General features: G+C 47.7%; 3 protein-coding genes across 4 annotated transcripts in view; 1 reads left to right on the forward strand and 2 right to left on the reverse strand.

The window, feature by feature from the left end:
- Nucleotides 1–7540, reverse strand: part of PPIL2 (peptidylprolyl isomerase like 2) — a 35827-nt gene extending 28287 nt beyond the window's left edge. The window contains exons 1-2 of one of the 2 annotated variants that reach the window (XM_080649831.1): nucleotides 7363–7540; nucleotides 5668–5717 (exon numbers count right to left, since the gene is read on the reverse strand). In XM_080649831.1, the coding sequence (XP_080505957.1) occupies nucleotides 5668–5717; nucleotides 7363–7394 (82 nt within the window). In that variant the 5' untranslated portion in view covers nucleotides 7395–7540. The remainder of the gene's footprint in view (nucleotides 1–5667; nucleotides 5718–7362) is intronic. The other variant, XM_080649832.1, reaches the window with a different exon arrangement.
- Nucleotides 1–17500, forward strand: part of LOC308238408 (coiled-coil domain-containing protein 74B-like) — a 508084-nt gene that overhangs the window by 72313 nt on the left and 418271 nt on the right. The gene's annotated exons all lie outside the window — the stretch shown is intronic.
- Nucleotides 9774–16729, reverse strand: LOC308238206 (uncharacterized protein; the record flags this gene model as incomplete). Its single annotated transcript, XM_080649880.1, has 6 exons — nucleotides 16038–16729; nucleotides 15660–15783; nucleotides 13329–13546; nucleotides 12694–12764; nucleotides 12328–12432; nucleotides 9774–9948 (listed from the first exon to the last, which is right to left on the reverse strand). Exons 1-6 carry the CDS (start codon nucleotides 16257–16259, stop codon nucleotides 9774–9776), a joined length of 915 nt encoding a protein of 304 aa, XP_080506006.1. The 5' UTR covers nucleotides 16260–16729.

Below are 17500 nucleotides of genomic sequence, written 5' to 3' on the forward strand. Positions count from 1 at the left end.
GCATGCATGGAGTGTTTGTGTGAACTAATATAAATTCAAAGTAAAGGAGCGGAGGGGAGAGCAAGAGAACCAGATAGAACAGCCAGATCCGGCCTGCGGGCCATAGTTTGCCCAAGGCTGATTTAGAGTAATGGTCATACAGTTCATACACCAGATGGATGAGAAAATCAACAACCTATGCAAAAATCAGGAAGAAATGAAAAATGATATAGCTACAATGGAAGGCTTCAACATGGAAGGCTTCAACAGTAGACTAGAAGAAGCAGAGGACCAAATCAGCGAGTTAGAAGATCAGGTACAGAAACAAGCCCAATCTGAACAGCAACTAGAGAAAAAAATTAAAAAGCAGGAGGAGAGCCTAAGGGAGCTTTGGGACAATGCAAAACGAAATAACATACGTATAATAGGGCTGCCAGAAGGACAAGAAGAGCAGCAAGGATTAGAAAATTTATTTCAAGAAATAATGACAGAAAACTTCCCTGATATGGGGAAGAAAAAAGTTACTCAAGTACAAAGAGTCCCAAGCAAGAAGAATCCCAAAAGACCCACACCAAGACACGCCATAATTACAATGGCAAATGTTATCAACAAAGAGAGAATCTTTTTTTTTTTCTTTTCTTTTTATAAAGAGAGAATCTTAAAGGATGCAAGAGAGAGACAGAGAGTTACCTACAAAGGATCCCCCATCAGATTATCAAATGATTTCTCAACAGAAACACATCAAGCTAGAAGAGAATGGAAGGAGATACACAAAGTGATGCAAAGCAAGGGACTCAATCCAAGAATACTCTATCCAGCAAGACTAACAATCAAAATTGAAGGGGAAATCAGGAGCTTCACAGACAAAAAAAAGGCCAAGGGAGTTTATCACTACCAAACCAGCAATGCAAGAAATACTAAAGGGAATGCTGTAAAAAGAAGAAACAAAAAGGTAAGAAGGAACACAGCCTTAAAAAATAAAAATGGCTATAAACAAGTACCTTTCAATAATAACTTTAAACGTAAACGGACTAAATGCTCCAATCAAAAGACATTGAGTGGCTGAATGGATAAAAAAACATGACCCATAAAAAAAAAAAACATGACCCATATATATGCTGTCTACAAGAGACCCACCTCACACAGACTGAAAGTCAAGAGATGGAAAAATATCTTTCAGGCAAATGGAAATGAAAAAAAAGCTGGGGTAGCAATACTTATATCTGACAAAATAGACCTCAAAGTGAAGGCCATAATAAGAGATAAGGAAGGCCACTTCATAATACTAAAGGGATTGATACAACAAGAGGATAGAACCCTGGTAAACATATATGCACCCAATGCAGGAGCACCCAAATACATAAAAAATCTCCTGGAAGATATCAAGAGAGAGATAGACAACAATACAGTCATAGTAGGGGACTTTAATACACCACTGACATCACTGGATAAGTCCTACAGACAAAAAATCAGCAAAGAAACAACAATCCTAAATGACTCACTAGATCAGATGGACTTAATTGACATCTGCAGAACATTTCACCCCAAAGCTGCGGAATATACGTTCTTCTCAAGTGCACATGGGACATTTTCAAAAACAGACCACATACTGGGTCACAAGCAAAGTCTCCCCAAATTCAAGAAGATTGAAATCATACCAAGCACAGGATCCAAGATGGCGGCGTAGGTAAACACCTAAACTGCTACCTCGCACAACAATTTCAAAACTACAACTGAAAGACAAAATGTCTATCACCCAGAACCACGGGAAAGCTGGCTGAGTGGAAGTTCTACAACTAGAAGGAAAGAGAAAACAGCATTGAGATGTGCACAAGCACTGAAAAGCTGAGGTACGGAGGTGCGTGAATCAGGCAGGCAGCGGGCGACTGGGAGCGCTGCTTTTTTCAACCTGAAGGGAGACAAGCTCCCGATTACTCCGAACTCCAGTTTCTGGGGAGATGCGGGGGACCCAAACTCCTACAGGGAGAAGCTGGACTGTCTGCCATCGGGCATCAGGTCAGAAAGTGAGGGTGGCCTGCTTTCAGGGCTGAGTGCAGGAATAATTGTTTACTGCGCTGGGGCGTGGGACATGGGGACGCGTTCAGAGACGCAGAGCTGGCTTACTGGCAGCCATCGCTGTTTGCCACGCCCTAGCCTAGTGACGCCCTGAGACCCCGCCCCGCACAACCTACAAACCCACCCAAGCTCCAAGCAGCGGCTTTAGCATATGAATGGCCTGCCCTATCGCAGCTTAACCTAGCAAACTTGCAGCCCGGGTCAAACAGCTCCAAAAACCCCAAAACCCAAGCAAAGAGGAGAAAACTATAGTTCTCGCTGTAGCTCCTGCTGGGTGGCCTCAGACAGTAGCTGACCTGCACCCCATTGGAGATCCAGAAGCCAGTGTACCTAGTGGTCAGTGTGAGACACCAGATTTCAACTCCTCATATCCATAAGTGACACATTCAAGAGGCAGACTCAGTGAGCACCAAAGCCCCACTGAAACAAGTCCTGCACCATAAGCGTGTCTCCAGCGCAGCAGTTCTTCCATTATAGACACAGCAGGTCCTCACAGCCAATTGGCCTGGAGGTCAATTCCTCCCAGTATACCAACAGCAATCAAGGTTTAACTACACCAAGACTTTACACTCAGCCCACAAAAGGGTGTACCAAGAGCGTCCACCTCAGGTGATTGGGGAGGCTGAGCTACTGGCCCCTATAGGTCACCTACTACACAAAGCCACTCCATCAGCACAGGGAAGCAGCAAAATGCGGAGACAAAGAAACATGTCACGAATGAAAGAAATGGAGGAAAGCAAACTACTGGACGACACAGAGTTCAGAACCACATTTATAAGGTTACTCAAGAATCTTCTAAAAACCGCTGAGGAACTTAGTGAGACCTTTAAGGATCTTAATGAGAATGCCAAAAAAAAATGGAAAAGGACCAGTCAGAAATTAAGCATACACTGTCTGAAATAAAGAATATACAGAAACTCAGCTGTAGATCAACGTATCCCAAGAATCAAACCAAAGATCTGAAATATGAGGAAACAAAAAACACCCAACCAGAAAAACAAAAAGAAAAAAGAATTCAAAAATATGAACATAGTGTAAGGAGCCTCTGGGACAACTTTAAGCGTACCAACATCCGAATTTTTGGGGTGCCAGAAGAAGAGAGCGAGCAAAATATTGAAAACCTATTAGAAGAAATAATAACAGAAAACTTTCCCTACCTGGTGAAAGAAATAAACTTACAAGTTCAGGAAGCGCAGAGAACCCAAAACAAAAGGAATCCAAAGAGGACCACACCAAGACACATCATAATTAAAATGCCAAGGGAAAAAGACAAAGAGAGAACATTAAAAGCAGCAAGAGAAAAACGGTTAGTTACCTACAAGGGAGTACCCATACAACTGTCAGCTGATTTCTCAACAGAAACTATGCAGGCCAGAAGGGAGTGGCAAGAAATATTCAAAGTGATGAACAGCAAGAACCTACAACCAAGATTACTCTACCCAGCAAAGCTATCATTCAGAATTGAAGGGCAGATAAAGAGCTTCACAGATAAGAAAAAGCTAAAGGAGTTCATCACCGCCAAACCAGTATTATATGAAATGCTGACAGGTATTCTATAAAAAGAGGAAGAAGAAGAAAAAGGTAAAGATAAAAATTATGAACAACAAATACATATCTATCTATCAACAAGTAAATCTAAAAATCAAGTGAATTAAAAATCTGATGAACAGAATAAACTGGTGAATATAATAGAATCAGGGGCATAGAAAGGGAGTGGACTGACAATTCTCAGGGGGAAAGGGATGTGGGGGGTGCAGGAAGAGATTGGACAAAAATCGTACACCTATGGATGAGGACAGTGGGGGGTGTAAGGGCAGAGGGTGGGGTGGGAACTGGGTGGATGGGAGCTATGGGGGGAAACAAGAGTAACAATTGTAATAGTATGAACAATAAAGATTTAAAAAATAAATAAACTGTGTACATGGTCTAAACACACACACACAAAAAGTCAACAAAATGAAAAGGGAGCCCACTGTATGGGAGAATATATTTGGCAATGATATATCTGATAAAGGATTAATATCCAAAATATATAATGAACAACTTAACAAAAGGAAGACAAACAATCCAATTAAAAAATGGGCAAAGGACCTAAATAGACACTTCTCAAAGAGGACATATAGATGGCCAAGAGACATATGAAAAAATACTCAAAGTCAATAATCATCAGAGAGATGCAAATTAAAACGACAGTGAGGTATTATCTCACACCTGTCAGAATGGCTGCCATCAACAAATCAACAAATGACAAGTGCTAGCGAGCATGTGGAGAAAAGGGAATCCTAGTACACTGCTGATGGGAATGCAGACTGGTGCAGCCATTATGGAAAACAGTATGGAGTTTCCTCAAAAAATTAAATATGGAACTGCCATTTGACCTGGTGATCCCACTTCTAGGAATATATCCTAAGAAACCCAAAACACCAATCAGAAAGAATGCACCCCTATATTCATAGCAGCACAATTTACAATAGCTAAGATCTGGAAACAGCCCAAATGCCCATCAGTAGATGAGTGGATAAAAAAGCTGTGGTACATTTACACCATGGAATATTATGCAGCAGTAAAAAGGAAGAATCTCTTTGAGACAGCATGGACGGACCTGGAGAGCATCAAGCTAAGTGAAATAAGTCAGTCAGGAAAAGACAAATATCACATGATCTTACTCATATATGGAATCTAATTAACAAAATAAACTTATGAACAGAGTGGATCCAGACACATGGAAGCATGGAACAGAGCGCAAAATAATCTCAGAGGGAAGGCGGGGGAGGGTGGATGGAAGGTAATCAACTAAAAATGCCGTATGCATATATGCATAACCCACAGACGCTGATAGTGGGGTGGGAGGTCCTGGGGCGGAGGTGGGCTGGAGGGGGGTCAATGGGGAAAAAGGGTGACATATGTAATACTTGCAACCATAAAGAGTTTAAACATAAATAAAGAAATAAAAATATTTTTATTGATTTCAGAGAGGAAGAGAGGAGACAGAAACATCTGATGAGAGAGATACATTGATTGGCTGCCTCCTGCACGCCGCCTACTGGGATTGAGCCCAAAACCTGGACATGTGCCCTGATCGGGAATCCAACCTGGACCTCTTGTTCCATGGGATGATGCTCAATCCACTGAGCTATACCAGTCAGGCAATAAAAACATATTTAAACACACACACACACACACACACACACACCAATATTAGACACTTTCTCATATATCTTCCTCTTTTCTGACTTGTCTGTGTCCTCAGCCCATTTATCTACTCTAGTTTCCATGTTCTTGTTCATTGTTATTATTTTTTTAATACATTTTTATTGATTTTAGAGAGGAAGAGAAAGAGGGAGATAGAAACATCAATGATGAGAGAGAATCATTGATTGGCTGCCTCCTGCATACCACCTACTGGGAATCAAGCCCACAACCCGGCATGTGTCCTTGACCGGAATCGAACCTGGGACGCTTTAGTGACGCTTTAGTCTTCAGGCGGACGCTCTATCCACTGAACAAACCGGCTAGGGCCATTATTTTTTACAGGCTCATTGTAGCAAAGACATCATTCCTTAATTACACCCCCACACATACAAAGGGAAAGAGGAGGATTTCATGCCTTACCTGGTTTCTTGCCACCATAGAAGTGAGTGTATTCAGCACAGGTAATGTACCTGAAGGAGAGAAAGAGAAATCTTACTTCCACCCCCTTTGTAAAGAGGACAGAGTCTCTGGAAGTAATGGATGACTGAATCATTTTACTCAATCAGCAAATGTTTATTAAATACCTATGTGAAAGGCACATACTGATAAACACAATAGACATGGGGATACACAAACAAGTAACAAATACAGTCCTGCTTTGCTCTGAGGAAAAATAAATGAACTTAACAGAGGCTTGATGATGAGAAGGAGCTAGCCATGTGAAGATCTGGGGGAAGAGCTTTCCAGGAAGAAGGACCAAGCAGGCATGTCACATATAAAAGCCAGAAGCAGGAAAAGCTGTTGTGTTCCCAAAAAAGGGTGAAGCCACTGACAAACTGTGCGCGGGGCCATGTGGCAGCAGATGAAGGAGACAGACGGTGGTCCGAGCACCAGGGGCCTTGCAGGCCATGTGAGGACTCCGGATTTGCTGTAAACAGGATGGAAAGCTGTTGGAAGGTTTGGAGCAGAGCTCTGACATGATCTAAGGTAAGTCCTCAAAGCATCAGTCTGGTTGCTTCCTATAGCGGGACAAGCAAGAGAGGCAGCCGAAATCCAATCAGGAGATAACTACAAAGGTCCAAGGAATTGACATAAACTCCCCTTTGTGGGAACTGGTGGGCGAGAGAGTGGTCAGTCCCTGAAACGGCCAGCAGGACTTGCTGATGGGCTGGATTAAAAACTGCTGAGGGAAAAAGGTACCAAGGCTAACTCCCAGACTTCTGACCTGAGCAAACTGCGTTAGGGAAAATGGGGGAGGAGCAGGCTCAGGCACTGAAAAACAAGGTTCCCTTTGAAGCATATTAAATTTGAGATTTCCATTAGACTTTCAAGTGAAGATGTCGAGTAAGCAGCTGACTACTGCAAGGCTAGACAGATCACCCACTGGGAGATGGGGAGGAGGATCCCCAAGAAGAGCTTAGGAGGAGAGAGGTGGTCAGTTGTGTCATATGCTGTTGAGGAGCACAACAAAATGAGGACTCGGAATTGACCACCAGATTTAGCAACATGGAAGTTACTGGGATCCTGACAAGAGTAGTGCTGGGGACGAAAGCCTGACTGAAGTCGAAGTAGTTTCAAAAGACAGCAGAAAATAGCCAGCAGACACAGCTCTTTCACGTAAGAAACACGGTGGCAGCTGGAGGGAAATATGGGTAAGGTGGGTTTGCTTTAAACTGGAAGATTCTGTTCATGTGTGTAAGCTGATGGGCAGGAACCAGCACACTGGGAGAGACAGGAGGCGCAGGAGAGGGGCTAACTCAGGGGCAGAGCTCGCGAGTGGACAGGGCAAAAGCGAGTCGAGGAGGCTGTGTCCAAGGAGCGCCGAGGCGGTGGGAAGGCCGTGCCCAGGTGAGGGCACTTACGGTCTATTAGAGCAGACGCCTCCTCCAAAGCGGGAGATTTGGGCGGCTGGGGGGAGGGGAAGGTATTACTCCACCTGAGGGGACGGAAGCTTCTGGGAGGATGCGACACCTGAGGGGGTTCTGGGGTCCACTCTGAAAGTGGGAGCGGGAGACACCGCAGAGCGCAGAATAGGCGGAGACTGAGGCAGAGCGGGACTCAGGCAGATGCGGGACTCAGGCAGATACAGGAATGCCTGGCTGCGGTTCAACTTACATCTTGTCTTTCTGGTGCTGTCTCTTCCCCATGGTGGCGGTGGCGGTGGCGGTGGCGGTGGCGGTGGCGGTGGCGGCGGCAGCAGGACCAGCGAACGCGGAAAATCGTCAACACACGACCCAGTCGGCCGCGTCCGCCTCTTCCCAACCGAGATTCTTAAGTACTTCCGGGTCCCGCCACGGAAGCGGGCGCTGAGCATGCCGGGAATTGTGGTCCCCAGAGGCAAGTCCGCTGTCGCAGCCGGTGACTGAGCCGTTTCCCAATTGGGCTCTTGTTCCGTCAGAGCTGAGCTGCCTCTGACTCGAAGCCATTCTTCTCCCAAGCGCCTCGCCTTCCATCTCAGCCCGACTCAGTGCCCTCCCCACTCAAACTCGTCTTGGTTTGACATGGGTCCTCAGGTCTTTTACTTTTTTTAATGTATTTTTATTGATTTCAGAAAGGGAGGAGAGACAGAAACATCAACCATGAGAGCTAACCACCAATTGGCTGCCTCCCACAGGCCCCCACTGGGGATGGAGCCAGCAATCCAAGCATGGGCCCCTACAGGGAATGGAACTGTGACCTCCTGGTTCATAGGTGGACACTCAACCACTGAACCACACCAGCCAGGCCTCAGGTCTTTTAAGTAGCCCGCCTGGAGCCTAAAGTCCCACCAGCCTCCCCTCCATTTTTGCTCCCCTCAATGACAGATGTCTCCAAAGCGACGTCCACATTTTTTATGTACCCGCTCACCTCCCATTCTCTCCACCCATTTGGTTTCCACAGCCTCCAGGGCCTTCTCCTGAGTGGCCCAAGCCAGAAGGTCCAAAGCCCTCACTGATCCCTTGAGTATCTTCTGACCCACCCTTCCCTTGGCCAGATCATGTTTATGTGCCCCACCCAGAGCCCCAGACATCTGTCTACACTCAAGTACTGGGTGACCTTGCCCAGTCTCGTGGGGTTTTTTGTGTGTTTTTTTTTTAATATTTCATTGATTTTTTACAGAGAGGAAGGGAGAGGGATAGAGAGAAACATCGATGAGAGAGAAACATCGATCAGCTGCCTCCTACACACCCCCACTGGGGATGTGCCCACAACCAAGGTACATGCCCTTGACTGGAATCGAACCTGGGACATTTCAATCCACAGGCCGATGCTCTATCCACTAAGCCAAACCGGCTAGGGCCAGTCTCGTGGTTTTAAGTACCACTTGTAACCCCTGACTCCCAACACTAAATTGCCAGTGCTCCAGACTCCTAATCTCTACTTGGGTACCCACTGATTTCCAATTTAACATCTCCTCAAAGCAGAATTTTCCATCCCTCACCTCCTGTCTCCACTCTCCCCCACCACACCACTCTCCCCGACCATACCACTCTTCCCCACCATACCACTCTCCCCCACCATACCACTCTCCACCGAGTTACCCAAACCCAGTTGTCCTGGCCCTTCTTATCTCATCTCATGGCTGGCCCCTTCACACGCACACACCTTCACACACACACACACACACACACACACACACACACACACACACGAGGATGGGATAGGTTCCTTAAGGGAAGGGGCCCCAGCTGCTTGGTTTATTATCTCCAGTCCCAAATACACAAAGGCTCAATGCATATCTGCTAATGTCCATCAGTCATCAAGCATTTTGTGAAGGCTCACATCTCACATGCAGGTTTGTTTCTAAGGTCAGGGTGTGAAGCAACAATTAGAGTCACTATCTTTGAAATTCCTTAGGAAGGTGCCAAGTTGGAAACTGACTCACCAGCTCATTTTACTCTAGGGAGGGAAGAGATCAGTTTCTAAACTTGTACCCAGATGAGGCTTGTGTTTAGGGGCCAGGTGTAGGAAGAAAAAAGGTAGACTTGCGCCAAAACCGGTTTGGCTCAGTGGATAGAGTGTTGGCCTGCGGACTGAGGGGTCCCGGGTTCGATTCCGGTCAAGGGCATGTACCCTGGTTGCGGGCACATCCCCAGTGGGAGGTGTGCAGGAGGCAGCTGATCGATGTTTCTCTCTCATCTATGTTTCTAGCTCTCTATCCCTCTCCCTTCCTCTCTGTAAAATATCAATAAAATATATTTAAAAAAAAAAAAAAAGGTAGACTTGCAAGTCAATGGGGTCAAGTGAGGGGCCACAGAGTCACTGCAAGGAAAGGCATCACTCTCTCCTCACTCATTTCTCTTTCAAGATGCACGTGGCTGAATTCCCATGTTAGATTGCAAGCGAGGGGAGTTCACAGTGGCACTGACCTGACTACCTAATGTATGTAAGCTCAGGCCTCAAGGCCTCAGGATGGCACTACCCTGACAACCTCTTCGGGGTGCAGGGAGCCCATGGGATTGCACAGCCCCTAAGAAGCCCAGCATGAGAAAGGCACCTCCATGAGAACTTTATTCATTCCTCCGCCACAGTCTGCAGGGAAGAGGTTATGGGCCCCGCTTGTGGGGCACAGACTCTGCACTGCCATGGTCAGTCTCTGAGTCATCTTTAGGTCTGGGCACAGGCTGGAACTTGAGCAGGACAGGTGGAGTGAAAACGGGGGTCTCCACAGGAGGGGATGGAGTCTCCTTGGTGTTGGGGGAGTCATTACAGGCTGAAGTCCTGTGCAGGAGACAGCCAAGATATGTCCATGAGATGGGACATCAACACCATGAGGGGTACACATGACAAACCCCCTTCCCAAGCGGTAGGATGACTCTAAACACATTTATACTTCCAAAAATCTCTCCCAAGAATGTTTGTTCAAGGCTGATCCCTGCAGCAATGTTGTGATTGTGAAAACCTGGAAACAATCTAAACATCCATTAGGGAACAAGGTACAGCCATGCTGTGGACTATTCTGGGGCCGTTAAGGGAATGAGGTAGGTCTGTATATCCCAACAAGTAAAGACACCCCAATGCTACAGTAATGGAAAAAAGCAAGTTGCTGAGAAGTACATAAAATGCGACCCTGCTTTGGTTTAAAATTAACCTGTGAGTGTATGTGTGTGTTGGAGGGGTACACATGAAACTCTTAGCAGCACGACTCTGAGCAACATGGGACTCATATTTTATGTATGCATTTCTGTATTGTTAACTTTTTCCCATGGAATATGTTCGGCTTTTGTAAAATTTTTCAAACCAATTAAAAATAACTTATTTTTCGCCGAAACCGGTTTGGCTCAGTGAATAGAGCGTCGGCCTGAGGACTGAAAGGTCCCAGGTTCGATTCCAGTCAGGGCACGTACCTTGGTTGCGGGCACATCCCCAGTAAGGGGTGTGCAGGAGGCAGCTGATCGATGTTTCTCTCTCATTGATGTTTCTAACTCTCTATCCCTCTCCCTTCCTCTCTGTAAAAAGTCAATAAAATATATAAACAAAAATAAATAAATAAATAACTTATTTTTGGTGGTGGCATCATGAGAGCACAGCTCACTCAGAAATCAATACGTAACAAGAGCCTAAAAATTTTCCCCATTAGTGAAATATTTCAACAAGCAAGAATGGTTGAGCCCTGGCCAGTGTGGCTCAGTTGGTTGGGCGTTACCCCATGCACTGGAAGGTTGCTGGTTGGATTCCCCTCTTAGGGCACATGCCTGGGTTTCAGGCTCTATCCCCAGTAGGGGATGTGCAGGAGGTAACAGATAGATGTTTCTCTCTCCTTCTTCCTCCTTCTCTCTCTAAAAATCAATAAAAATCTTTATTTTTTTTAAAAGAATGGTTCAGTAAATTATGTTCCATCCATACAATGGAGTATTTGCATCTATTATTATTGGTGAATTTAAAGATGGGTGTTTTTTTTCTCACTAAAGGATTTCTTTTTTGCATTGATCTTTAGAGAGAGTGTGGAAGGGAAGGGGAGAGACAGAGAGAGAGAAAGATAAATGTGAGAGAGACACATCAATTGGTTGCCTCCCGCATGTGCCCCAACCAGGGTCGGGATGAAGCCTGCAACCCAGGTATGTGCTCTTGATCAGAATCAAACCTGGGACCCTTCAGTCCAAGGGCTGATGCTCTATCCACTGAGCCAAACCGGCTAGAGCTGAATTGTATACTTCAATATAAGTTAATTATGTAATATGTAAGTAATAATATATCAATAAGGCTGTTAAAAAGTTTATCTGGCCTTAGCTGGTTTGGCTCAGTGGATGAAGCATCAGCCTGAGGACTGAAGAATTCCAGGTTCGATTCTGGCCAAGGGCATAAGCCTGGGTTGCAGGCTCGATCCCCAGTGGGGGGCATGCAGAAGGCAGCCAATCAATGGTTCTCTCTCATCATTGATGTTTCTATCTCTCTCTCCCTCTTCCTTCCTCTCTAAATCAATAAATATATATTTTTTAAAAGTTATCTGATGCGCCCTGGCCAGTTTGGCTCAGTGGATAGAGCGCGGCCTGCAGACTGAAGGGTCCCAGGTTTGATTCTGGTCAGGGCCATGTACCTTGGTTGTGGGCACATCCCCAGTAGGGGGTGTGCAGGAGGCAGCTGATTGATGTTTCTCTCTCATCGATGTTCCTAACTCTCTATCTCTCTCCCTTCCTCTCTGTAAGAAATCAATAAAATATATATTTTTTTAAAAAGTTATCTGATGCAATGAAACATCCAGTCTAAATCATATTTTAGAATAACACTCAATGATATAGGAAATACTTAATATCCATAAGTGAAAACACAGGGGATTTTTAAAACCCCATAGTTAGTAAAACCCTGCTTTGCAAAACAAGCATGTATATAAATTATAGATAGGGCTGCCCACGGTTGATGTAATCATTCCCTTTCCGTTGGCCTCTGGGCTATTTCTAATTTCTCACCATTACAAACAGTAGGGAGCGACTTTTCCAGCACTCCTGATTACATAAGGGTCCTTCCTGGAAGTGGAAGGCATCGTCATAAAGACCATTTGTCTAGAAGCCCTTGGCCACGCCACCACAATGCTGGTCAGAAGCAAAGCAGAGGCTGAGCCAGAATGGTACCTGGCCCGGGGAGGCTCAGAAGCACACTTACCAGGGGAAGCCAGGGTAGTGGAGCTTGTGCACACTGTTTCTGGGCAGGTACGAGAAATGGAAGCCTCCAGGACTGAGGACCAAGGGGGTCAGATCAACCATGTGGCTGCAAGACAGGGCAGAGAGGCATTGTCAGCTCTGGGGTCCTCCTAGGCAGGGCGTCTCCAGCCTTGGTGGGCACAACTCTGACATGGGGACAGGGACTGCTGAGCCCAGACTCCTTCCTTGAACAACGAGAATAACCACTCGGGACTGTGGCAAGGGTTAACTAAGAGGTGGGGAGGAAATAATAGCTGAGCCTGGCACAAAGCATGCTCCCCAAAATGCTCCCTTTCACTTACCTCAAGCCCAAATAAATTCCTTTTACCTCTTTGGGTTCGATGACAGGCCAGGCCAGTTTAATTTCACTTCAGAACTTGAAACTTCCAATTTCTCCGTCTGCAGGAAACAAAAGCAACGTCAGGACAAGTTTGAGGGCCTCACCGTGAAAATTAAAAATATTACCTATTCGAGAACTGTGAAAACTATGTGACTTTCATTTAATCAGCAAATATGTCAGACTCATCCTCTGTGCTCATCTTGAACTTGGTGCTAGGGAGACAGGAAATAGGGGCTAGGAGCCACCTGAGAAGGTCCTAATGCAGCCTGGGGAGGAGGGGCTTGCTGGAGAGAGTGTGTAGGATAAGTGGGAGGCAGGGGGACCTGTGGTCCTCCACTTGTCCTCTGGCAGCCCTAGGATTCTGCCCGGTGCATTTGGGGTTGCCTTGCTCAGCTGAAGCCAAGCAGGTAGCCTTCAACCCCTACCCCAATTATTCAATCAGAGTAGCCCCCCTTTTATTGCTTTATCCACTGCTGTTCTACCCAGGACTTTGCCTATAGTCTTAAAAAGGGCTCTGCTGCTTAAAAACAAAGTTCTGAGAATCACTGCTGTGGGCCCGAGAGCTGTGGGAGTAGCTGCCCCTCCCAGGATTGTAAGGGGGGGGGGACAATACACCCACTGACCGACTTGCTAGGCAGCGGAGGAAAGGGGCCAAAGACCCTGGGCATAGTGTAGACAGAGGGTGACGACCGGACCACCACCGAGGACATGGTGGTGACAGGTGGTGGCAGTGGTGGAGGTGGCAGCAGTGTTGGTGGCAGGCAGGGGGAGGTTGACCGGTTGCGCAAGAGGATGGGTTCTAGTTTCTTTACTTTTGGATTCCTTCTCTTCTTCTTGGCATCTGTGACAAAAAGGTACCAGTGGGTGCCTACCCCTCAGCCAGAACAGGGTGAAGTGGGGCCAAACACGATGGTGTTTTCAGTTTCTCCAACAGAGAGGGGAGGCAGGCCCCCAAAGGGTGGGTCATAGCAATGCCCCTAGACCCACTGTTGACAGGCACCAACATGCACCATCTCATTGACACCACAACTGCCTCATGGAAAGGGTACTTTTGTCTCCATCTTCAAGAGGAACCAGAAACTCCAACTGTACAAGGCACAGGCAGGATCCACTATCAGTCTGCCTGACTTCAAGGGCAGAACTTCATGGGAAGTGATAGAATATCACCACCAAGGAGGGCTGGGCTTCACCTGGGCAGGTTGGTCTGCTGCTTCCCCAACCCCCAACAGGTAGGGCAAGAGGAAAGTTCTTGAACCCACCAGTACTCTTGGGGATCCAGGCCCTGGACAATGACGGACTATACCCAGCCCCAGGGCTGTCCTGGGGTGTGCAAAAGACCCTTTTATGAGAAAACCCACTAGGAGGAGGTTTTGCAGAAGGGGCTCAGAGAGGGAATCTTTGAGGGGAAGGAACTTGGGGTCTGATCCCTCTCCTCTCTCCATGTTAGGTCTTCCTACTTCAACAAGTCTGGCTATATTTACTGTTCAAAGTGGAAGACTATCAGCAAAGTGGGTGTTAACAAGCTCCCCAGACCGCCCATCAGATCAGCTCATCTAGAATGAGGATAACCAATACCAGGGAGCATTGTCCTGGAGGCTAAAAGCCTGTACCCCAGAACAATCCAGACCTGAGTTCAAGTCCCGCCCACCATGCCCAGAGTTCCGCCCTAGAGGGCAGCAGGACTTCCCACCCAATGACTTACTTACTATGTGACCTAGCCTCCCTGGACCTGTTTCCTCTTCCGTAAAACAAGGATAAAATAACATCAACACTACCTCAGGAGGCTGTGGTAAAAGGTACACATGCTGGGCATCCTGCCGTCAGATGAAATGGTGTCATGGAGCACTCACACTCAGCATCATGGAAAGTGAAACACCCAGGTGAGCTGGGCCTCTCGATGTGATGCAGAAGTAGCCCCACCACCAGCATAGTTTATTGCTGAATACAAACACACCAAAAGAACTGAACCCAAGTCAAACAAGGCATTAGAGTGACTGTCCAAGGAACATAGGCAGAGGGGGACAAACATCACTGATGACCAAGACAACAGATATAAACCCATGATGTGGGATACCCCAAAGAACAACACTGTTCTTCAAGTCCGTAGCTGGGAGGGGAGGGAGTAGGGCTTCCCTTCCACCTCAAAGGGGACTTCAGCAGCAGGGCCACCGACCCTCATTTGCCATCCCTGTGTGGTCAGTAATATGGTACCCTTTCATTTTACCCTCTCAAGTGCCCCAATGTGGACACAAATTATATGGTCACCCTAGTGAAAAGGAACCTAAGAGGGCTAACAACCAAACCAATGTGTGGGCCTTCTTGGGTTCTAAAATGACAGCGCAAGTGTAGAAAGGCTTTTATGGACCTTCTGGGAGATCTTATTATGGACTAAGTATTAGTTAATATTAGGGAACTGTTGTTAATTGTATCAGGATTGACATTGTGATTATGTCAGGAGTTGTCTTTTTTTTTTTTATTAAGAAACATTAAAAAGTATTCAGGTAAGCCCTAACTGGTCTGGCTCAGTGGATAGAGTGTTGGCCCGCGGACTCAAGGGTCCCGGGTTCGATTCCGGCCAAGGGCATGTATCTTGGTTGCGGGCACATCTCCAGTAGGGGGTGTGCAGGAGGCAGCTGATCGATGTTTCTCTCTCATTGATGTTTCTAACTCTCTATCCCTCTCCCTTCCTCTCTGTAAAAAATCAATAAAATATATTTTTTTTAAAAAGTATTCAGAAATACAGTGATGTCTGAGATTTCCCTTAAAGCGGGTATAGAGAGTGAAACAAGCATGGCAAGACAGGGGGAGTTGCTGAAGCTAGGTGACGGGTACTGAAGTGTTCACTGTAGTCTCTAGTTTTGCGTATGTTCATTTTCACAATGAAGACTTCAGGGACAATGGGTCCTGGGTCAGATTTTCTGGGTTACTTGGGGCAGACAAAGGTTGAGCCTCACTCTGGGAGTAGAGGTGCACACGGTGGATGCTCCTCTTCAGGTGCTCCAGGCGTTGGTGCATCTCCAGGGCGCCCATGCTGTTGCAAAAGTTCAGCTCCCCCTGGACTGCACAGAAGAACTTCGCCTGCGACAGCAGCGGGAGAGGTAGGGCAAGAGGAAGGAAGCTGGACAGGTGAGACGCCTGCCTGCCTGCCTGATGCACTCCCCAAGCTGGGTTGCCTCAGGCTTCTCAAAGGCCCAACGCTGCAAACCCAGCTAGGCCCAAACCCTCCCTCCTTCCCCGCCCACCATGCCCAGAGTTCCGCCCTAGAGGGCAGCAGGACTTCCCACCCAATGACTTCCACCCCACCCTCCCGCAGCTCCCCCTGCATCCCGCACCCAGAGGAAGGAGAGGAGCCCGCGCCGCTCGCACTCGGCCTGCTTGCCCTTTCGCACCACCCGCTCGGCCAGCGCCGGGTTACGGTCGAGGCTGCGGAAGAGGCGGCGCAGTGCGCGCTCCGTGTAAGTCGCGGCCTGCCTCTCGAAGGCCTCCTCGGATATGCGCTGGCAAAAGATCACACTCTGGGGGAACTCGCTGTCGAACTCGTCCAGGATCTCCATCCGGGTGGGGCTGCGGGTTGGCCCGGGGCTGCCTGCGGCCGTCGGGGCGGGGTCACCGAGGGTCCAGGCACGCCGACCCCACCCGCTGCAGGTTGTGGGAGAAGGGCCGCTCCCAAGGCCCGCGCTCAGGTCTCGGTGGGTGGTGGGGGCCTCGGAGCACACCCGCTCTCTTCCCGACAGCCTCAGCGCCGCGCCCACCCCTCCAGCCAATCGCCTCCGAGATCGCTGACGGGCCAACTCGCGCGAGGGCCGCACGTGACAATGCCCACAGCTCTGGGCATGCGCTCTTGCACTTTCGATGGTGCGACCTCCACTGTGCTGGACTAGACCCCAATCCCCATGCGGGCGGCAGGGCTTTGGTCAGGGCTGGCCTAGGGCCACACCAAGAACATGGTAAGCGCAGGAACCCTCCAACTTCTTTAAGGCACACACCCATTGGGCAGCTTCCAGCCCCACCCCATCTCAGCTGCGCCCCCTTCTCATAGTGTGTAGCCTCCTAGGTCTCCAGCCAGAGCTTTGCTTCTGCAGACAACTGCCGGAGGACTTCACTCTGCCCCGACTCCAGCCCCGCACTTTTCACCCGCTTCCTCTTCCTCTCCAGCATGAAACCCACCCTTCTCCAGCTTGTCCTCTCACCCTATATGGTAGGCAGTTAGACATGAGAGTAGGAAGGATAGGCCAGGTACACAAGGTCACCAGAGTGGAAAGTCCCAGGTGCCTAGAAAAGACAGTTGTAGGGTGGAATCTCACCCCCAGGGTGACCTTTCTTCTCCTAGCATATTGTTGGGTATGCAGCTGGTTATGCATGTGGCTAGTCATGTGGTAGACTCCCTTAGAGGAGGAAAAGAGGGTGGAGAGTAGACTCCCACACAAGACCTTGCATGACCACTTCCTTAAGCATTAATCCCTCAAGACAATGAGAAGACCTGAATCGAATAATCTTAGGAACAAAGCCTGGGGTCTGTTGACCAGAGACAGAGTTTCCATCAAACTAGGGATAAAATCTAGGCCTCAGTTGTGTTTTAGTTCCAGGCCCAGAAATGCAGCCAAACCTGGCTGAGGACTGGCTTTATTGACTAATGGTGGGGGCTGACCAATCAGTGGAGACCAGGACCCTAAGGACACTCCTGATATTCTATTGAGATCCTTCCCTGAAACCTCCAAATAAAAGCCCTTAATTAGAAGGACTCACCAGGCTGGTGTGGCTCAATGGTTGAATGTTGACCTATGAACCAATTCCC

The sequence above is a fragment of the Plecotus auritus genome (assembly GCF_963455305.1).
Source record: "Plecotus auritus genome assembly, chromosome: 13".
NCBI lineage: Eukaryota > Metazoa > Chordata > Mammalia > Chiroptera > Vespertilionidae > Plecotus > Plecotus auritus.